General features: G+C 35.0%; 1 protein-coding gene across 18 annotated transcripts in view; it reads right to left on the bottom strand.

The window, feature by feature from the left end:
* The window catches only part of Ppfia2 (PPFI scaffold protein A2), a 465,396-nt gene that overhangs the window by 96,008 nt on the left and 345,372 nt on the right, over window positions 1-24,016 (bottom strand). For 10 of the 18 annotated variants that reach the window (XM_076553860.1, XM_042263608.2, XM_042263606.2 and 7 more), the window contains 6 exons: window positions 21,068-21,289; window positions 10,696-10,842; window positions 9,579-9,713; window positions 4,147-4,230; window positions 3,747-3,878; window positions 2,555-2,617 (listed from right to left, as the gene is read on the bottom strand). In XM_076553860.1, coding sequence (XP_076409975.1) covers window positions 2,555-2,617; window positions 3,747-3,878; window positions 4,147-4,230; window positions 9,579-9,713; window positions 10,696-10,842; window positions 21,068-21,289 — 783 coding nt within the window. Of the gene's footprint in view, window positions 1-2,554; window positions 2,618-3,746; window positions 3,879-4,146; window positions 4,231-4,660; window positions 4,748-9,578; window positions 9,714-10,695; window positions 10,843-21,067; window positions 21,290-24,016 lie in introns of all 18 variants that reach the window. The other 8 variants (XM_076553855.1, XM_076553854.1, XM_042263595.2 and 5 more) reach the window with 1 other exon arrangement.

Here is a 24,016-nt window from a genome sequence, read left to right as displayed (position 1 = left end):
CGTCAAGGTAAAACATAGGTGGGGTGTGGATTAAAGTAAGATTACCACTGAGTGAAGGGAAAAGGCAGCTGGCCGTTCTGAAAGGCCCTCAATGCATTTTAAAACTATCTAGATTTTTATTTTGAATAGGAACAGGAACAAACGAGGGGGTGGAATCTGAGCAGAAGAGCATTATTGCATGATCATTGTAACAGCTGTGAATAAAGGGTTGCATGAAATCTGGAGGCAGGGAAGAAACACAATTATCTGGAGCTCTCTAAAAATTATAAACAGAATCATGAGAGTGGATACAAACGTTTATTGGGACAAAATGGATAGATTTTTATTATGTTTTGATGATAGAAGTATCGGAATTTACCTACTAGGTTGGACAGAGGAAAATTATATAAACACAAAAGTTATCAATAGCTTCAAGTTTAGTTTTTGTAACATGAATAAAGGGGGAAAGGATGCTATATGTGATTTACTCAGAAGATTGCTGGTCATTTTGGCCAGGTTAGGTGGCAGTGGTGCTTGGTATGGACAAGTCAGGGGCAGGTATGGTAAGACTGTGGAAAATTGATATGTTAAATCAGATGTGTGTGTGTGTGTGTGTGTGTGTGTGTGTGTGTGTGTGTGTGTGTGTGTGTGTGTGTATCTAAATGATAACATGAGTTGACACTGAAACATAAAACTTCTTCCTGGAAAAGTACACAGTAGGTGATCTAAATATGAAAGTACTTAGAAATTCATAGAGTTGTTGAAATCTATGAGATCAAATAAATCTGCCAGGGACTGAACTGCGAGAGTGTACATACTTTAGATTTCAAGGATAAATGTCACAAGGAAAAAATAAAAACAGGGAAGACTTGATATGTAGGAGTTATTGTTGATGGCGGGTTATGATCCTAGTCACTTGAGTGGACAGTTGAACAATTATAGATGCACTAAGATCGGAGAGTATGCTTGGCTGTATGGAATGGCAGTCCCACAGTGATGTTTGGTCTAAGAATACCTTTACTGGAGATTGACATTAGCAAGGACACAATGCATAAGATGACTTGGAATGTTGGCTGCTTGGGCAGATTGTTGCAGCTACAGGCTTGAGTAGGTGTTGGGGGAGTAGGTTTTGAGGATCTTGCCAGGGGCCCACATAACTTTAAATAACTTAACATTGTATAACAAGATCAAGTCCAAAATTCACAATCTGGTCAGAACTGTTTCACTACACACATGGTACTTCCAGCAAGATTCTGATGATTCATTCACTCATCCTTGGTTCCTCTGTGCTATTCCATAGGGTCCAACCTCCCCCTGGACCACTAGCTGTCCACTACATGTGTATAAGAGCCTACTAAAATATGATATCCTCTGTGAAGTCTTTATTAGACATTCAGTAATAATTCAATGCCATCCTTTAGTTACCACTGCTATAGTGTTGTGTCAAACTATATATTAGAGGAGTACAGACTTTCCAACTATAGAACCAAATGATTATTATTTTTTCAATTATCACAAAAATATAGAATCATAGAAAACTGTTAAATTTCCTTTTCCTGTAATGTTTTCAGTACCTTGTGTATTATTGTGCCGCTGATAAACTTTTAATTCTTTTCTGCCTACCTCCCTTTTATCTCCTTTCTGTTTCTCTTTTATTCTCTCCTTTCTTCGTGCCCTTTCAACCTTCTCTTCCACTATTCCTTTTTGTGTGTTTCAGCTACCAACTAGAGGACGCATATTAAACTGATATTTTAAATGAAGTTTTAAGGAAACAAGGCAAAGGAAGTAGGAAACTATGTATTACTATCACAACTTTAAGTTTTTGTTTTTTTTTTTTAATTTTTTTATAATCCATGCTTTGTCGGGCAGTTAAGTCACATATCCTACAATATGAATGGCTGGTCCTCATCAAATCCCTATCCAGTTCTAAAGTATCACACTTATGAATAATCGTCAAAACTAACAGACACCTATAGCCAGGCTTTGTGTCTGGTGTTTACAAGGCTTTCAACACCATCTGTCATTGCCTGAATCTTGAGTCACATCCTGAGTCCCCGAAGCCTTCTTTATATCATCAGTGTACTGTAATCTTTACTACCTGCGGCTCAGGTGAATCTCACCAAATTGGCCCTTGGTTGCTGCAATTATAAATCACTTTTTGTAAGACATGCTTCTTCTACTAGATTTTCAATTACCTTAGAAGTAGGATAATGCTATAAAATATTTAATGACACAGTTCTTCTGTATAATAGGTATTTAAATTGCTTTTGCAGAAATAATTTCTCAAACTACATAAAATTTAGTAAATATACTTTTGTTTTATTTATATAAGGTCCAAGCCAATAAGGTGATTAGTTAGTGATTATAAGCTAACATTAGAGTTTTGTTTTCAGAACTGGCTTTCAGTGTGTTCAATACTAAAAACTGTTCAATTTCTACATAAATTTATGCCTTGCTATAAGCAAACAAAGTTAAAATAGTTTTAGAGTAGAACACAAAATTATTTTATCACATTTGTTTCACAATATATTCATCAATGTGAATAAGATAAATGGCAAACTTTTTTCCATAATACCTTATCATGTAAAGATTCTTCAAGATTTTTTCTGAAGGTTTCTGATTCTTGAATCAAAACATTCTATGGAAAAGAAAAAAAAGAAAGATGCAATATGCTGAAAATATTTAAATCTGTATATGCATACTTTAGCACTCAAGAATCTTTTAGGATTCCTTCCTTGGTAAATTTATTTCCTGGTTTCTATGGAAACTAAGTTCCATTGAAATCTTTAAAAGTGACACTCAACGTTTTGCAAAATAAATTATTTAAATGAGAAGTGCTATCTTGATATACTTGGATAGATAAACAGACTAAATATTACCCTCAGAGCTAATACTCCAATTCTTCTCAGACTATGTTTTAAAGGAGAAATAATTAAGCTATTCTTCAAATAAGTGGTGAGTACCGGGCCAGCCACTAGCAATATGTTTAATTTCTTAATGTGTCAATAAATCAAAATTCATTAACATTTCATTAAAACATTTCCCTGCCTTTCCTGATTTTTATGTCAGTGGAAAATGCCTAAATAAGACAGTGAGTGAAATTCTGTTTAGATTTCTGAAATAATTTGTCCTCCTGAGGTTTAAATGATTACTTCTCTGATTTAAGTCTGGGTTTGGCCACTAGCTCTAAAAATTCTGATTGGTGTGAAAGTTTCCAGGTATTAATGTGACAAACATGATGGTGAATCAAATTTCAGGCTGAACATAAGCACACTTCTTGAAACAATGTAGTTGGAAATAGAGGCTCCTAAACCCTCTACTGGTAATAGCAATAATCCTCTCGCTGTCATAATCTCTCATACATTGGCTTTTAGTGCTGGTAGTTATTAGATTCAACATTCACTAGTTTCAAGCAGACCCACACTCAATATTTTTCTTTGTCTTTCTAGTATACTTTTACAAATAATGAAAAGATGAATGAAATTTTTTATCATAAATCACAGTGTATATTAATATATTTTCTTCTTACAAGCATTTTCCTATTAATATTTATCATGTGTCATATAGTTACTCATTCAAAACACGATGTTCTAGTATTTCATTGAAATCATTGACTCACTCCCGAAGATTATATCAAGTAGTTTTAGACTATGGAAAGTCGGTTGAATGCCTGTCACAAACAATGATTACAGCAGGGTAGGAAAACACCACAACCTAGACAATATGGCCAAACATCCATGTGCTTCTCCCCATGTCTGCAACTCTACCTTCTCCTCCAGAGCAGCCATTCTTTCTTTCAAGTGCAGCTGTAGACGCTCGTTGGATTCCGTCAGAAGCCTGTCCACGGTATCAGATAATCTTTTATTATGTTCCTCATTCATTTTCTCTCTTTGCCTGGCCTTATATTTAAGAAAAAGAGCAAAAATATATTTGGCATGAGAAAAGAAATTATTCAGTGCTGTTCAAGGTTAATTTTATAGTTTCACTGGTTTTGAATTGAGTATAATTTTATGTATGTTTTTGATTAGATTTGCAGAAACTATTTTCTTTCAAAAGCCCAGAACATAACCAACATTTTAAACATGGCTTTTAATTAAGAGTGTTTTCCTCAAATATGAAGTCTGTGCATTCAAAAAGTCATGACTGAGGGAAAAGCTTCATACATACTCTTTGAAGTTCCTGATTCTTCTCTTCCAGTTGACCCTCTAGGTGTCTCATACGTTCTTCAATATTTCCATGCCTCTCTTCAGCCTGTTAAGAAATAGGAAGAGTGGACCTAAAATGTAACAGGAGTTAATTCCTCCCATCTAAATAAACTGAAATAAAATGTAAAGCAAGCTACTACCAACTGCAAACATAGTTTCCAAAAATAAACTTTCTTTAAACAGGCAGCTGAACAGCATTGCTTGAAATGTGTCAGCTACAAAGGCCCGTTACATTCAAGCATCAGCAAAACACTGGAGTTATTTATGAGCAATGATTTCAGCCAAATGTAACATGCAGACTGTGCATGGTTTGAACACAAACCTGCCATTGTCCAATCTTAAGCTCCTGAAGCACTGAACTGCACAGATGGTCGATTATCAATAAATAAAAGTAACATAATTTTTATAAATGAAAAGGAAAAAAAAACTTAGATGGATTCTATTTAGCGATAGAAAGTAAAGTCCAGTAGGACTACCTTCCTACGTATGGAGATCATTTCTTGGAGTTTAGCTTCCATAACATATTGATAATCATCAGATGAGGTAGAAGAGGTTGGATCAGACTAACAAGTCAAGGAAAAGGAGAGGGGACAAAATTGAAAAAATCAGAACTAAAGACACTGACACCAAACAGAACATAGTACAGAATGCTTAAAATAAAAGTGACAGCAAACCCAATACTTTAATAGACAAAATTTTATGTAGAAGGAACTATTCTGATATCTAGTGAATATAATGCAGTTGATGGTTATAAATGAAAGACAATGATATGCTTAAATAAAAAGCTGAGAACCTGAGGTATGGAGTGTTAGTGACAGCTGGCAATGAGCGACTTTTACAAGGTGAGTTAAAGCAAGTTTGGAAATGACATGTAATAACTGGGATTATGAGAAACCAAACACTAGAATGTCTCGGATAGATGCTCAAACATTTTGTCTTTTGGTTTTTCACATTACTAGAAAAAAAATGATGTAAACCTTGCATCTCAAGGAGAACTCTCTGGGCTATGTCTCAAGGGTGTCATATTTGGATCAACAATATATAAGGCCTCACATGTAGAAGTCTGAAATAAGACTAAGCCCCAGGATATGTTATTATGAATAAACTCAAACAGGATTGAGTTTCCTCAGCAACAGTGGTCCACATTAAAAAAAAATGACCCCTGGACACAATGGACTAATACTAAAATTTCTCAACTTATGTGGTGATAATAATGTCATAAGGACAAAAAACTTTGTGAATGCTCAAAAATGATATGAAGACCACATCAAAAGAGTGTCTGAATTAATTTGTTACTATGGAAACAGAACCTTGCCTTAGAGTGAATAGGAAGCACAGAGCCTCTGTGAGCTAATGATTGCCTTGTACTGAGGTTAGTTACATGTCTTGCTGTCAGGACACCACAGGTGTAGAGTGTTAATACATGGGACATTGCTGATAGCTGAATTGTATTAGTATGCTATGCACAAAGTACTTATAACATTACATCAACAGTTTAATTATAATTACAATTTAAATAATTACGACACCAAAAATATCTTATGTCAGTAATGCAATTTCAACTCTAGAACATACTCTGACAAAGTAGTAGCTCATTTGGAAGTAGTGAACCTTACTTTTAAATAATATAGGACTACATGTAAATATATCACGCAGTAACTGAAAAGCAATAGTAACCAGTTAATATGCATTTGTGCAACTTTACACAACAAATTCAAACTTACTTAAGGAGTAGCATTTAACATTTCAAACATGTTGTATTCATGTAAATTATAATTTGTCATTTATATATCCTAGTATTTCCTGTCTCTGAATTTATTTTATAAACATAGATCATCACAATTTCCTCCCCAGTATCTTACACAGGTTTCCAAATAGAAGCAGCAATAAAAGCTATCACGATCCTCAAACGCAAGCAAATGAGTTTTGTATTATTTAAATTTGAATTTAATATTTTTAAGTTTAATTAATTATATTTGTATGTGTGCTTCTGTGTGTGGGTTAGTGTATGCAATTGCAGTGCCATGGAAGGCAGGAAGAGGGTGACAGATCAACAGAACCAGAATTACGGGTGATTGTGAGAGCTACCCAGTAGGGCTGCTAAGAACTGAACTCAGGTCTTCCATAAGCAATCTCTCCGTCCCTCTGTTTTTATACCATTTAAAACTTGCAAGTCCTATTAAGAAAAAAAAAGAGGTTGTTGAAATTGTGTACCCTAAATTTGACAATGAGCCTGTGTATTTTATAATCCTTTAAGTCATTAAAATCAAATTAGTGATTGATTCAAAAGAGTGGGATATGGATATTTGAAATTCTAGAAGTCTTTCTTTAAAAATATGGGTTTTTAAAACTCTATAAACATCATCATGTATTTTTCTTCACTAAAGAATATGCAAAAACATTGAGAAAATTCACGTCAGATACAAAACACAAGAACTGTCATCTCTAAATTATGTTATTACTGAAATTTTTATGAGTGCTGAAATGAACGGAATACCTCATAAAATTCAAGATGAGTTATGTCCTACTTGAGGAAATATGGATTCTAATTAAAGAAGTAGATATAACAAATCATTACATTGGGAGTCCAGAATGATCTTTGATGGTTAATTATATATAAACATCAAATTTAGTTTTTATTTATGGTCATTAATCAAGAATTCTTTCTAAAAGCTTTAAACGAGCTTTACCTACTTTGCATATCTCCCTTATCTAGATGATTAAAAAAAAACAGTTTTAGAATCCAAAGAATAAATTCAGTCATCGTCTCTAAGCAACACAGGGGGCAGTTTTTAGCGAACAGTACTATACATTGTTGCCCTTAGACCTGGGGACAGCACAGTTGTACCAGCAGACATAAGCCAAGTACTACTCAAGATCAGTCTGCTTTTATTTGTACTTGAAGAGTTCATCTTGATTTTACTCTTTAATATGATAGAGGGAAATTTCAAATGCGTTAAGGTTTTTGCCAAATAATGACAGAAATTAGCATGAGAAGAATGAGAATACAATCAGAATGGTGAATAAAGGTAGTACCAGACAAGCCTAAAAATAAAGATATGATATAGATAGGTAAAAATTAAGACACATACATACACACGTATATGCATATTTACATATATGTCAAATTAAATACTTAATTAGTTGTTTAAATATCCTTTTAAAACACAAGAGACAAAAATCCAAGACTTAAGCTAAGCAGACTGTTTGAAATTTAGAACGGTAGAAGGCACAAAGCGTAGAAAAAAGACCGTTGATAATAATAACCTTATATGGACAGAGAGTTTAAATTGAATAAAATAAAACAAATTATTTAAATCATCTCGGGGGGGGTGTTGAGTAAATCCATGGATGAGTGCAAGACGGTTGAGCACCTTTTAGTGCTCAGAGGAACTGAGTCATACTTTCATGTTATAGACATGGTATAAGCTAAGGATATAACCTTAGCAGTTAGTAATTCACAGAGTAAAACAACTATGTCACTAATATTAGAAACTGTCATATACACCTGAAATATGTTGTCAATCTAGAAGATGACAGAAGTCAAAGGGATAGGAATCAAAGAATAAATGATATACTACTAGAAGAATTTTAAAGAATGTTAAGTGTTTTCTGAAATACTGAAAAATCCAAGAGTTCAGGTACAGAGGAAGTTTATCCACCATGGTAATTAGTTCCTGTCTCTGTCATGTACTATATCCTAATAAAAGTGCTGGAGAGTTAACAGTTGGTAGGAGTCCATTTTTAGGGATTTTATATCATAAAAGAGTAATTTAGCACTATTTAATTTAAAGCTATGTTAAGTCCATTGCTGTATTTTAGATTATATTTGATAATAAATACATCAATGGCTAATTTCGTGGCAATAATTTAAATGCATTGTAAGCTGTATTTTCTTAGGAAAGTTTTAAACTTTGGTGTTTTGTTCTAGAAAATAAATACTGTTGAGTATACTACACGAAGTATTTCCAGCTGTTTTTGTATTCAATCCCACAATAGCAAAATTTGACATGGAAACTCTTTAGGGAAACTACTTATATCCTTTACATTAAAACTGAACCACTGTGTGCATGTCTTCGTCTATATTATAGAAATTTAAAAAGAAGTCTTTGCAAGAAAAAGTATAATACTATTGATATGCTTGGATAGGCTTATGTAACTTAGTAAATATTTTTAAGATGATTATATATATATATATATATATATATATATATATATATATATATATATATGTTAAGTTTTGCGTCCCTATGTTTTCCAAAGTATCAGAGTGATTTAGTGGTGTGGTCTCTGGTTATATATAGAAAGACATAAATTTAATAGTTTTCCCCTAACAGACTAACGTTTCATCAGGTCGTATCTTAATACTCTAAAATTCACTACGTAGCTTGATGCTCTCTCTAGGCCTGCTCATCTCTGTCCAAATTTGCTTTCCCATATAAATATTTTATTTTACCATTTAATAACACTGTCAAACTGTTTGTCTTATTCTTTTCTTTGCTCTTAAAGACAGTGAGTTTGGGTCCCTTTCTCCACGGCTGTACCAATTGTTTTGAATGATCTCTACTACTAGAAGGTACAAGTTCATTTAGATTTAGAGTACCTAGTCATCGTGCAGCCTGAAACACTTGGAGAACTGCTAGGGTTACGTGAACATTCAGAATGTGTACATAGCTTTCAGTGGACATAAAAATCAACATGCTTTTGTGATAAAACCAGAACTTTTCAGGTGAAATGGATGTGATTTCTATGGGTCCTTAAGAATTAAAATGGCTCTATTAAAATGGCTTTATGTTATATAATATAGAATGGTTTTAGAATGTACAGTCCACAGTATGGAAAAACAGTACAATACAATATACTCAATTTCTACTTCTTCAGAAGAAAACACAATTATAAAAGTATTTTCATAAAACTTAATGGCTGTCAACTGTATCTTTTAGACCTCTTTCTTTGAACAATTTTCACCACATTGAAATATAATTGGAACCAACAGCTATTACATTTCATATTGTTCCTATAGCAAACCATTTATACAAAGCTGATTAAATGGTTCTGTTTCATACACATATTTTGAGATTTTTAACTAACATGGTTATTTGTTATGTGCAAAAACTACCACAGAAAATTTACTATAGCAGTGAGATCAAAGTTTGCTTTTCTTGTTAGTGTTTAAATAGACAAGGAAATCATCATACTCATATAGTAATCATTCAAGTCACTGTAAGCAAGATATATGCATTGTGGAAACTAAACTTTAATGAAAGAAAGGTAAGAAAGATCTGACTAATACAAGTTTCACATAACCTGAAAAGAGTAATTATAGACTCCACTTTGATAGACAGTTATTTCTGCTGTTACATCTAGGCTGACCAAAGGGGTTTGGAGCAGTACCTTTGTTAGGGCTGCAATTCTCTGGGCCAGTTCAGCCTCTACTTCAGGCAGAGTTTCCGCCTTTCTCATGGTCTGCTGTAACTTTTGCTCAGCCAGTTCAAGACGCTCTTGTAACTGTCTGTTCTTTTCTTCCATCTGAAATAGGGAAGAGGAGGGCGCCTTTTAAACAGTCAAGAGTTAGGTTAGCTAGAATGAGTCATATGGACTTCATACATCAGCTATTTTTTTCTAGATTTAAAATCAGCTATTACCATACTTAACTATGCTAGGTAATAACTGTTATCATGTATTAATTGCCTGTTTTAATTACAGAAATCCAACACAATATAATAGCAACTCTTTTGCCTTTGGCAGCAAACAGTAAAGAAATTTCTAATGAGAGTGAACTTGAACAAATGGAATACAGCTCAGTATTAATACAATGACAACAGAAAACCTGTTGAAAAACCATAGCTTCAGACTGGAGAAACAAGAACTATAGCTGCACAGGAGTCCACACTCCAGAGACTAGACAAACAACTTTTCTGTATAGGACAGATTGTATTTTAGGACTGTATAGCATATGATCTCTGGCTCAATTCCTCCAATAGGCTGGTGTAACCCGAGAACAACCCCAAACAACGACTAAGTCATTCGGTGTGTATATTCCATTAAAACTTTATATTTTTGGGAACAGAGAGAGAGCCATGGTTGCCTTATAGGCTGCCGCTCTCTTTTTTTGGATGTAGAGCTGGGTAACCTTCCAGTCCTGACATTTATTATGAGTGTGACCTTGGGTAGTAGTGCTGCCTTTGATCCCCAGAGTACTCAAAGAATAACTACAGCTAATCGGCAGGAGGAGGCTAGAATTAAGTGAGGTAATTTCAAACGAACTCCTTAGGGTCTGCTTCATGTCTAGATCCAAAGTCAATAGTTTCTGCATTATTATTTTCATCTGAATGATTTGTAATTTTGTGAAAAAGAAACTATAAAATAAAAATTGCTTCCTTAGTACTATTCAAAGTTTTAAAGCATAAGTACTGATCTGCTTAAAAACATCCTATTTTATTCCTTGCTTTGTAAAAATGGTGGGAACACATACAGAGAGCAACCCAAATCCAAAATAGTAATACTGAACCTGCCGCAAGATGGCTTCCTTGTTTGCCAACTCATTTTCTAGCTTATCATTCATGTCATGAATGGAGGTAGATTCTCTCTGAGCACTGAGGTAACGTTTCTCCAGGGTTGTGATTCTTTCTTCCATATCTTCCTTCTGAGCCATTGCCTGTAAATAACACGGTAAACGTCATGTGCAAGTCTTTGATTTCAACCCCATCAGAGCAAAACACAAAAGAAACTTAAGAGAGTCTCAGACAGAGGTAGTTTTCTTATTTAAATGAAATAATAAGATATCAAAAATGGCTTTGGCCCGGGAAAGACACATTCTTCAAGAGCATTTGAAAGATTCCATGTATGCCAGGGCTGGTGACACACACCTTTAAACCCAGCACTTGGAAGGCAGAGGCATGTGGGTCTATGAATTTGAGGCTAACCTTGTCTATAGACTGAGTGCTAGGACAGGCAGAGCTACACAATGAAAGAAACCCTTTCCCATGTCTTACAAAACAAAATAAATAAGCAAAAAATATTCCATGTATATTTTCGTACTCTCCTAGTCACTTTATCATGCTTTTTAAAAAATATTTTTAATAGATTAAGCAGGGACTTTTGAATGTCTAAGAATACAAACAAGCATATTTTGAAACTTCCCACTCTAGAATTAAATGACAGATAAATTTGCTCGTTATAAATTAGACAGAAGTACAACCATGAGTGAAGATGAAAGCTAGGAGATTGTTAACTTGTTGAACACACTTCTGAAGCTATGATCAAATAAGGCATAGATGCCACCAGAGGGCTGGAGAGATGGCTTAGTCGCTAAGAACACTTGTTGCTTTTGCACAGGGACCAGGTTTGCCAGAACTCAAGTGGCAGCCAAGTGCCCTCTATAACTCCAATTCTGGAGAAACTGACACAGTATTTGTGCAGGTAAACTACCACAAATACACATAAAATAAAAATAATAAGTTTTTACGAAATCTGCTCAGTGCTAGTGAAGTCATGGTTATTAGAAGAGAATCTATAGCCACTAATGGGTTAATCCAAAGGAGCTCCCAACAACAATCTATAAAATCTGTACATATAACCATATATAAATGTAGTCTTCACCCCTCAGCAAGGAAACTTCTCTTGACAACAGACACAGACTACTACAGAAAACATCAACTGATCAAAAATGCAGATCTGTTCAGGCACTCTCTATTATAATGGAGAGTGTATCTGAACTTCCCTTCCCCTATAATCAGATTAGTGACCATCCTAATTGTCATCATAGGACCTACATCCAGTAACTGATGGAAGCAGCACTGGGCTGAGCTCTTCGACTTCAGCTGAAGACAAGGAGGAGGGACCATAGGAGTGAGTGACATCAAGATCATGATAGGGAAAACCACAGAGACAGCTGACCCAAGCTGGTGGGAGCTCATGGACTCTGGCCTGTCAGCTGGGGGAACAGGCATGGGACTGAACTAGGCCCTATGAATGTGGATGACAGTTAGGTGGCTAGATCTGTTTGGGGAGCCCCTGGCAGTGGGACCAGGACTTATTCTGGGTGCATGAAATGGCTTTTTGGAACACATTCCCTAGGATGGGACACCTTGCTCAGCCTTGACACAGGGTGGTGGGGGGTGGTCCTGCCTCAACTTAGTATGTCAGATTTTGTTGACTCCCCAAGGGAGCCCTTATACTCTCTGAAAAGTGGATTGGAGATGAGATTATGGGATGTGGGGGGCAGTAGAAGGGGAGGGAGGAGGAACTAGGATTGGTATGTAAAATGGAAAAAGAAAAACCTTTTTTTTTTCAAAATAAAGAAATTAAAATTTAAAAAATGCAGATGTGTGGGACCCAGTCCCAATAGAAACATCTACAGAATGATCTCGCACCTGAGGCTCAGGGAACATTGCAGCAGAAGAGGCAGAAAGATTAAATAACCAGAGCATCAGGGAGTTCGTTTCTGAAATTTTTTCTCCTAGGAATGTCAGAAGCTATACCAGTAAAGTCTCACAAACATGACTGCCCAGATGTGATCTGAACAAGGACGACACAAATGGACATGCCAAAGTAGATGGAGAAAAGCTCATGAGGCTTCAACCTTAAAGTTAGAACTGTAGGACAATGAGAATATCTAGGAGTAGGAGAGATGGTCTTTCCCAGGGAAAAGAACATCAACTGTTTTTCCAAGCCGAAAGATCTGCTCTGAAAACATGCATAAAACTGACATTATATTGATTGAGCAGTATATATATATATATATATATATATATATATATATATATATATATATATATATATTAGGAATATAGTATGTATATATGATATACATAGAGAGTATGTATGTAGATGATAGATGTGTGTGTATTATATAATATATGTAGGAAATAATAAAACAATGTCAGAAATTTGAAAAAAAAGTGGATAGAGGTATATGGGAGAGTTTGAAGGGAAGAAAGGGAAAAGGAGAAATGTTGTAATTATGCTACCATATCAAAATTTTAAAGAAGAGAAAATCAGCAGAATTCTGCCTTTCACACAAAACAAAACCTGAGTGCTTTTAAATGAAGACAGGAGTTGGGAACATAACTTTGATGCAAAAGTTGCCTATGATACAGGAGACCCTACGTTGATTATTCAGAATGAAAAAAATTATTATTATTATTATTATTATTATTATTATTAATTATTTGTAAAAGAGAAGTGAATACATTAAGTTATGCACATTTCAGTTAAAGTAGAGCTTTAAAAGCTCCATAAAACATAACTATGGATGAGAAGATAAACTATCAGAGCACATAGAGATCCATAACACTAATGTAATTTTTGAATAATTTCAAAAACTCTTTTTGGTCTTTCAAGACAAGGGTTCTCTGTGTAACAGTCCTGACTGTCTTGGAACTCACTTTGTAGACCAGGTTGGCCTTGAACTCACAGAGATCTGCCTGCCTCTGCCTCCCTCCCCCATGCTGGGATTAAAGATGTTCGCCACCACTGCCCAGTTCAAATCCAATTTTTAATACAATAAGTTTCAACCTTCCTAAGAGCTTACATGTACATTTGTTGGTAGGTAGAAAAAAATCTTTGTTGAGAAGACACTAGTAAAAGTTAGCTATAGAAATAAACCCCGTGGACCTGGAATGGTTTCTAGACACTCTTGGATGTTCTATGGCTTAAGGAATCGAGGCAGGTGATTGTAGGATTTGCATGTGATTATCAGGATTCATCTTGTCATTCCATTCTTAATTATTATTTCTTTTTTTTTTTTTTTTTTTTTTTTTTTTTTTTTTGGTTTTTCGAGACAGGGTTTCTCTGTGTAGCTTTGCGCCTTTCCTGGAGCTCACTTGGTAGCCCAGGCTGGCCTCGAACTCACAGAGATCCGCCTGGCTCTGCCTCCCGAGTGCTGGGATTAAAGGCGTGCGCCACCAACGCCCGGCTTATTATTTCTAATCTTATATTATTATTGGTATTCATCTTGTCATTTTTTTCTTGTTTTTCTCCAGAGTCCACAGCTCATCAGCAACTCTACATATGCATAATTTCTTCCCAATTTCCAAAAGAAACAGAAGCCCTTCCTTCACCATCATCTACAAATATGGTTATTTACACATAAATTCTCAATTTCTTTTTTCCCAGCTTAGAATGAATATCCCACCTTCACCCAAAGAAAATAATTCTCAGTGCTCCATGTTTCCTTTAGGGACCTTGATCTTTTATCCGCCCCCCTAAATTATTAAGATAACAGTTGTGCTACTTCATTTCTGTTTCTTTCACCAACACCCTGACAAAAAGCAATGCTGATCCGTGAAGGGTTTATTGGTTTACAATCCAAGTTGTATTCAATCATTTCAGGGAAGTTAAGGCAGGAAGTAAGGCAGCTGCCTTATCACATCCGCATATGTTAGCATCCTTGATTGCTTGTGTACTCCCAGTAAGATTTTTCCTCTATTACTTTCTAGGGACCCCTGTGTTGGACATGGGCCAGTCTCAGATAGACTGCAATTTCACTACTGACATTCTTCTAGGCAAACTTGATTTAGAAAATTCCTCATTAAGACTCTCTTCTGAGGTGAGCTTATGTTGTGCCAAATTGACAGAGCTGAACTCCACCACAGAAATAGCTACAGACCAGAAAAGGAAGGCAAAGGAGAAAGATGATTCCAAGATCAAAGTCAAGATGATGCATTCACTTTCTGGTTATTGATTACAATTGAAAGGAATTTTATCAAACTATTAGAGAATGTGGGATGATTTTGTCATACATTTAAAAAAGTCAAGTTTAACAGAATAAAACAAGTATTAGCTAATAAGATCCTAGAAAAACAGAAAATTGTACATAATGGAAAATATGTGAAATTACTGCTTGGATCAATTGTGAAAAGTAGTCACACAGTAATAATAATGGTAGCACTGAATGTGGTTTTGATAATAATTACATTGGGAAAATAAATATAATAGCAAGTAAGGAGCCGGGTAGTAGTGGCACACACCTTAATCCCAGCACTCAGGAGGCAGAGTCAGGCAGATCTCTATGAGTTCAAGGCCAACCTGGTCTACAGATCAAGATCCAGGACAGGCACTAAAACTACACAGAGAAACCCTATCTTGAAAAACCAACTAACCAACCAACCAACCAAACAAACAAACAAACAAAGAGCAAGGAAGGAAAAAGTGGAAGCTAAAAATTCACACCTAATATATTAATTAGATAGGCTTACATTTGGTTTTTTGGTTTAAGTAAAAGAGAAAATGCCAAAGGAAAAGCTCAAGGATTGAAAGTAAGTATTTAGGAGAAATGAGATGGAGAAAAATGAGATTAGAGGTTGTGTGTGTTTGTGTTTCTGTATCTCTCTTTCCCTCTCTTGTGAGCCTCTTGACCTTACTTGCTATTGGAAACTTATGTTCATGCAACAATTAATTAAAAGATGATGAGTCATGCTGCCCTTGGTTTCTATATCCACACTCAGTCCAACTCTTCTGTGGGAGCACAGGTACTTGTCATCCTTGGAAGCCTAAGAGCCTCAATTTCTATCTTCCTTTTGGTATTCTTTATCATGCTGCTCACTGAAAGTTTATTCTGAATGCCTTTTAATCTAGTTTGATCATGGTACTTCTTGAGCTGAAATCCTCTATTTCTTTTTCTTTATCTTCAGAATAAAATATGAGCCATGATGCTCTTGATTTCTTGACATAATGCATTCTTAATTCTGTATATTGAAGTATGTAACATTCTTTCCAAATTTGTGCCCACTCTGGATCTCTGAAAGTTAGTTAATAAGTAAATAAGATGTCTTGGCCATGGTCAAATTAAGATGAAACAAAGTAGCATTCGAGTAGACACTAAATTGCATGAGTGCATCCTCAGAAAGACAATAGGAAGCATAGACACAGCATAGCAGAATTTGAAATTAGTTGGCCACTCAACCAAGAATGCTATGCCCTGCAAACATTTACCAGGAACTTGAAGGAGCAATGACCATATTCTTCATTACTGCCCACAGAGAGAACCTGGTCCTGTTGAAACATTGACTTCAGACAAAATCCTTAGCAATGTGAGGAAATTAATTAGAGTTGCTAAACTGGAAGGAAAGATTGCTGACCAGGTAAGGATACTTGCTAAGCAAAGGCAAGTCGGAAAACCCAAGGTGCATGTCTAGAATCCACACAAGGGTAGAAAGAGAGAACAGCTCTATAAAGTGGTCCACTGACCTCCATATGTGTGCTGTGGTGTGTGTGCCCACACACATCATGTGTCCACATAATTTTTTAAATGATATTCATTATGAGCCAGTCACTTTGAACCAATGCTCTATGGCAAGCACACAAAACTACAATGTTGTCTGACTTTATTTTCACCTGGAATATGATTTTATTCCTTCCTTTCTGTGTCCTTCAATAGCTAGTAAAAGAGTAGTTATTTAGGCTAATATTAAAATTTAAACATATGAAGTTAAAGTAATCCATCATGTTGGCAAAATTAATCCAGACAGTTTTGTAAAATGTTGCCAGTACTCCATTAGGTTTTAGAAAGTCCAGACAATAATCATAGTACTTAGTGTTAAAATGATGTTGATTCACAATCTTTATTTCTGTTATTTTGTATTTTTAATTTAGTGAGTCTATAGTTCATGTTAATTTTCATATAGACTCCTAGGAATATTTGTCAGTTTCATGGAATAAAAGAAAACTATGTATCTAACATATATATATATATATATATATATATATATATATATATATATATAAATTTCTGTAGTGATATTAACTGGCTCTGTCCTCTGATCCCCAAGTAAGCTTCATGGGGTATACAATGTATCACCACAAATTTATCTCTAAATTCTAATCACAATATCTTTAGAACTAAAAGACAGACTTTTTTGGCGGGGGGAATGAAAGTTGGTATATTATATCCATGAGTAAGAGTTGTATGGTTCCCTTTCATATTCTTTTTTGTTGGATTATTAATAATTATCATAAAGTTACTAATAACTAGATGATATAATAGTTCATCTACTTTGTATAGTGCCCAGAGTAGAATATACACTCATTAAATAGCTACTTTGTAATTAGTGATTACAAACCTGTTCACAGTTAACTGTTCAGGCACATAACACACAGTCCATGTAGGAGTCAGCATATGTAGATTTGAAATGGCATTTTTGACTTAGTGATTCATGTGAGTGATTCAATTTTTAACTGCTGGCTGTGTTACCAAAAATAAAATTTGAATTTACAAGTCATAGAAATAGCTTTTCCTCTGTGTTATTTAGAGAGTCTAAGGAAGAAAGCTTTTTTCTAGTTCCTAAAAGCTGTTATATAAAAACAAAAATAGCATAAAAATCCAATGACCTCCTAACCTGAAGTTTATATATAACTGGATTTTTTATTACATTAAATAAATAGAGTTCTATAGTAATGTTATGAAGTATAATGAAAATGTAATTCATGTCTCAACTAATATGAATTAAAACTTGTAGATTAATTAATTTGATTACTTTGCAAATGTGAGAAGGGATTTTAAGTGTGAAGTCAGAAAGATAAGTTGGCTTCATTCACAAAATAAATGTAATTAGAATACTTTGCTGAAAATTTAAGCCATCTGTATACTTATGAAGACCATTTAATGTTATTATCCATGTATGCTTAATATCTTCTTGATTAAAAAGTAGAGGGCCAAGACACAATTTACAAATAATTTTTGAATGATTGCACTGTGACTAGCTCCATCTACTTTTAGATCATTATTAATGCAAAGAGCAGCTAAAATGAAAATTCAAAGTTCTTAATAAAGTAATTACAGAAATATGTTCAGAAACCATTGACTGAACATAATTATACAACTCAGTTTAGATTTATTAGAAATACATTTCAATTTGTAATTGAATGGTTGGTTTTTTACCCCTTATTGCCCAAGTTTTTTTCTTAATTAATTCACTGAGTGATTTTTACTTGTGGTATATTTACACAATACTGTGCTGCAATTATGAGAGGGTACAAAGAAGAATTATCTTTCTCTTTAACTATTAATAATTTCACAATACTCTAGACTTTGTGAGATCAAAATCCAGAAACATATTACTTAGGGAATAGAATCTGTACTTCAAGTTTAAGAGATAGGAGTTTCACGTCATTTTAACTTTTTGGAAAGAATGATTAAAAAAAAAACATTGGTTATTTAAGTGATAGTTACACTGTGCCTGGAATTTTGTATGATAGTTTTTATAGTGTAAAATACTGTACTATAGATGCAAAAACATAACTCTCAACTGAAAAAGAATAGAAGAATTTATTCTGAAGCCAAATGTAAGTGACCACGATCCAGGAATATAGATTTAGATTGCTCAAAACTCCATGTTTAAATATGCTAACAGTTTGATGATATTTTTTATTAAACAAAGAAGTAAGTCAAAATATTTTGAAACATGTTATTGGAACATTAGATAGGAGAGCCATAATATAGTAAGAACATAGTAGGAACTTTATCAAGACAGGCAAGATAAGTCCAATGAGTGAAGGCCCCTTCACAGGTCTTTTCAAGAGTATCACTTTCCAGTGTCTTAAACCTGGTATTTATACATCCATTTGCTGCCAGGCTCTGAAAACACTTGTTTACAAACTTCCCTCTGAGGTGGATGATGGGATAGGCTCCTTTTTCATAAGTTTCAACTAAAATATGGCTACCTAGGGAACAAGGGACCTTAAAAGTATAATTATATCTTACACAACAATTACTTATAATAGGGGAAGACCTAACCTATTAAAATAAATTCCTACTGAAACAATCTCTAGCAATACAGCTGATGTTTTCTGTCTGACCTGATTTTGTGTCATCCTTATCTAAGCACTATTTATATGAAGAAGTTATTTTAAATGTGCATGAGGAAGGGTGAACCAGAGATACCACAACCTCTCTGTGAAAAATAAGCAAACATAAAGTATATGGGAGCTTGAAATGCAAAGAATGGAACTAAATATCTGGAAATACAAGCAAGAATCCACAGGATGACCCCAGATTAGACTACTAGCAATAGCGGAGAGGGTTTCTGAGCTGGCTTATCCCTATAATCAGATTGGTGAATACCCTAACTGTCATCATGGAGCCTTCATCCAGTAACTGATGGAAGCAGATCCAGAGATCCACAGCCAAGCACCAGGAGTCTACTTTAATTGAGTAGAGTGGGCTCAGATGACAGGGGGGTCAAGAGAGCATGTATTATACTATACATATTTTTCAGGCTACTTACATTGCTTTATTCTTATTACTAGTAGAATATCAAATAAATAAGGAATTTAAGAAGAAAAGTAATGAGAGCTAATTCATTGGAAGGCATAACCAGATCAGACCACTAATTAAAGTATTATAATTTCATCTTCAAAGATAATGATTTTGTAAAACAAGGGAAAGCTGTGGGAGACTGTGAAAAGTCAAATATTGGATTTACATATTTTAGAATTTACCACGAAATCAAATATAGCATGGCATCAAAAGAAAATTTCATGGAACCTCTAAGATTTAGGCCTAAGTAATAATAGCGATTGCATGAAACTGCTGGGCAGTGAGTTTTATTGGTGGAATGAGAAAGGAATGAATGTCAAGTTTATATTGCTGAGACATCTTTTAGAGGTTTTGGTATTACCACTGGGAAAGAGAAGAAAAGAGAGAAAAGGAAGGTAGAGAATGAAACTAAGTGCCTATGGTTGATTTGTGTGTGGCTCATTACCATTTATTTGTTTAAGCAAACAATGGGAGACTGAAAGGGGAAGATATACCCAAGCAGGGGAAGGAAAGCTCAGTGAAACTGCTGAGATAAAGGGGAACAGGTAAACTGGAGGACATCCAGGAGAGCTTGGCAGAAAAACAAATACTCCAAGGACAGACGAGTGGACGTGAACTAGCTCTTCAAAGGACCAAGAATATATTCCTTCATTCAGTAACATAATGAATAAGATGCTTTATTACAAATACTGTTAATGGGACAATTGGGGCAAGTGTTGCTTTTAGAAAAGAGAAAAACAAATTTGGAGACCACAAATAAAGCTGTATTGACTAGTTAGCCACATAGAAACATACTTGAAGATTCAAAGATATGTTTGAAAAGAAAATGTGAAAATGAAAAAGGCAAAACGTCAAAATTCGAAATTTCTGAAATGGAAAAAAATGTACTTTTAAAAGTAAGAAAAATATAAAGAAGAATTTTCAAGTTTTATCCTAATAGGTAAGATAATTAGACATTATAAATAAAATGTTGCTGAATCATTTAATAAATCTAAATTTCTTTCTTCTTCCCTCCCTCTTCCTTCCTTCCTTCCTTCCTTCCTTCCTTCCTTCCTTCCTTCCTCCCTTTCTTCCTTCCTTCTTTGTGCCCTCCCTCCCTCCCTTCCTCCCTCCCTCCCTCCCTCCCTCCCTCCCTCCCTCCCTCCCTTCCTTTTTTGTAGACAAAGCAATACTAAGCCTAGCAAGAAAGGAATATACATAAAAAAAGGTTATATTATACATATGCATGGCATATTCATGCAAGGCATTTACAGACACAAAAGACAAGTTAAAGTAATATTTTCGAGCACTCCTATATAACATTATAGAAAATTATGATTCATTCCCACAGGCACAGCTATTCAAATTTAAAACTTTAAAGCCTTGACATGTCATTAAATCTTCACAAGGACTTTGGAATAGCTGAGACTTGATATAAAAGCTTTCTATTCATACATATTTAAAGGGCCAGTAAGTAAACTATTTCTATCTTACTGAATAGGTACATAGCTAGAACAACATTCCTAATTATGGTCTTCAAGAAGTAAAGACTACCAGTCTCTAGGGAAGTGCATGGGGAGAGCATCTCAGAACAACCTTTGAGAAACCATTCAAGCAAAGACAGAGAAGGCTATGAGCCACCTACCTCCCGGATGTCCCTTTGATATTTTGTGTTCATTTCTTCCGTTTTTATGAGGTCCTTTCTTGCTGTCTCTGCTTCCTGCTCCACCTCCCCCACTCGTGAAGAAAGAGTTGTTAAGCGTTCTTTCATTTGGGCCATTTCATAGTTTTGCTTTTCAAGCAATTCCTGGAGCTCGACTATCTGGCTGGTGTCATCTGTTGAGTCTATGGAGCCGTTGGATAGACGCTGCAGGAAGACACAAAAGCGGGGCATTTAGGACCCTCTTTATCCTTAACCCGAGTACATGTGAGGAAAAAAACTAGAAACCAAAGTCTTTACAATGAGAAACAAGAATTCTGACACAAACTAGTTTTGTAGAAAAACTATGTTTCTGAGAAAACTGATATTAATATAGAAATAAAAATGACATGTAAGAGCTGGAGAGGTGGCTGAGCTGTTAAGAGCACCTTTTTTTTTTTTTTCTTTTTGTTTGTTTGTTTTTTGGTTTTTCGAGACAGGGTTTCTCTGTGTAGCTTTAGTGCCTTTCCTGGAACTCACTTGGTAGCCCAGGCTGGCCTCGAACTCACAGAGATCCTCCTGCCTCTGCCTCCCGAGTGCTGGGATTAAAGGCGTGCGCCACCAACGCCGGGCCTGAACACCTTCTTAACCACTTCTTCAGAAGACCTGAAAGAGTTCTGCTCACAGCCCCAAGTAACTCCATTTCTATCTCATGCTCTCTTCTAGACTCCATGGGTACCTGCACACACATACATCATACACAGCACACATACACACACACACACACACACACACACAGAAAAATAATGAGGTAAATATTCAGTAGTTTTCAAGCAGGTGACAGAAGCATTTGTACTGCAAATTATATCTTTATATATATATATACACATACATATACATATATACATATATGTATATATACACACATATATATATATATATTATGAGAAAGCTATAATATATATGTAATTTAGCACAGATTCATGTATATGTGATACATATAGCATATTATTTTAACCAATATCTAGGGATATAAACTATGTAATATTTTTATTTTTTATTCAAATTCTTTTGAACTTTGCAGGCTTTATTTCATTTTATTTTTAATTAAAATATTTTATACACTTTATTTGGATCACATTCTTTCCCCTTGTCAAAATCCTCCCAGATACTTCTGCCTCCCTAACTATCTAATTTCTAAAAACATGAAATCATTTTGTGCTATCCAACTACTCCTATGAATAGGGCCTGCCCTGGAGAATGGTTGATATATCCATTTCTCCAACACTCTGTTGGAGTAAACTGATTTTTCCTTCCCTAGCAGGTGTCACTTGCAAAATTGCTTCTTGTTTAGGGGTGGGACTTTGTGCTACTTCCTCTTCTCAGTGCTGAGATTTTTTGGGGGGCGGGTGTCTGGTTTGAATTTGTGTGTCTTGCATGTGATGTTATAGTCTCTCTTTGTTCATATAAGTCCTGTTGTGTTAAGGGAGATGTTTCTGCCTTTTCTTCCACATAGATTCTCCAGCACAGGAAAGAGGAAAGCTGATAAAGATATCCCATTAAAGACTGTGTACCTTTCTACATATTAGCCGCTTGTGGGTCTCTGTGTTAATTACCATCTACTATAAGAAGTTTCTCTGATGAGGGCTGTATGCTGCATTAATCTAGTGACGTAGCAATATGTTATTGGGAGTCATTTTATGTATATGTTTCTTTAGCAAAATAATAGTATTAGATATTTGTTTCAGGCCCATGAACTATTTAGTTTCAGGTTCTTGGTAACTTTATAAATGTTAGATATGGTTCTATCTGCATTAAATACATCAAAAAGTGTCTGGTTATTGCTAAAATGTTTGTGCTATTATTGCACCAGTACACCTTGCAGTCAGGTCTCCGTTGTAGGATTCGGGGTTTTTATCCAGATGATACTGATGATTGCTTTTTTCCTCCTGTGGTGTGCAAAGTATATTCCGGCACCGTGAGTACAAGTCAGTAGAGGTCCAGCATCTAGCTGGGCACCCGCTTTATTTCTCCATTTCCAATGACCTAAGCACATGGTGTTCTCAGCAACAGCCCTGACAATACACTGTGGTGTTTGGACTATCTAGAGGACCGTTTTGACAAACTGCTCAGAAGATGTAATCTATTACCAGCACTATGAGGTCTATTTACTGGCTGACGATGTCTAGTTGGGGCATCGCCCCCCCCCCATCATATTGTGTCTTCATTTAAATTCCTTTCATATGGCTTTTCGTATGTTAGTTGTCCCTCCCGATATTTCCTCCTTTCCTTAGCTCTGCCATCCTGCTTCCAATATGGTTTTATAAAGTAATAAATAGGACTCCAAAATTACAGGTTTTTAATTTTAATGACACTTCTACAAGTAAAATTTACAATTTTGATAAAAGAGCATAATTAATATGATGATCCTGGTATCCCCTGAAGATATATAACTCAGAAATGTTAATTTCAGGATTGTTAGTATTTTAAACTTTATATATGCCACAGAGGAGGAAGCTGAAAGAGGTCAAATATTTTGAAACAGTTATTTTCATTCTTTTTGAAAAGGATATTTAGAAAGTAGGGGAAATCTATGTCTCAAAAATATTTTACAAGCCCATACCCAAAATATTTAAAGAAATCAAAGAACTCAATTACAACACAAAATAAAAACATATGAAGGAAACTTGAAAGGACCTAGAAAGATATTTCTCAAGATAAAAACCAATATATGACCATATTTATGAAAATTGTCATGGCATTAGAAGCCATCAGAGGATGTACAAATGAAACCACAGTGAAATAATCACAATGATTTTTCTAACGCCTGTTTTATAAAAGTTTGAGGACAGCAAGTGTTGGGACAATGTACACCACAAGAGTGAATGTAAATTATAGAGACATTATGGAAATTGGTAAGACATCTACAGGATAAAACATAAATAGGACTTCTAT

This window comes from Peromyscus maniculatus, chromosome 18, assembly GCF_049852395.1.
Source record: "Peromyscus maniculatus bairdii isolate BWxNUB_F1_BW_parent chromosome 18, HU_Pman_BW_mat_3.1, whole genome shotgun sequence".
Taxonomy (NCBI): Eukaryota; Metazoa; Chordata; class Mammalia; order Rodentia; family Cricetidae; genus Peromyscus; species Peromyscus maniculatus.
This window is presented reverse-complemented; position numbering and strand designations above follow the sequence as displayed.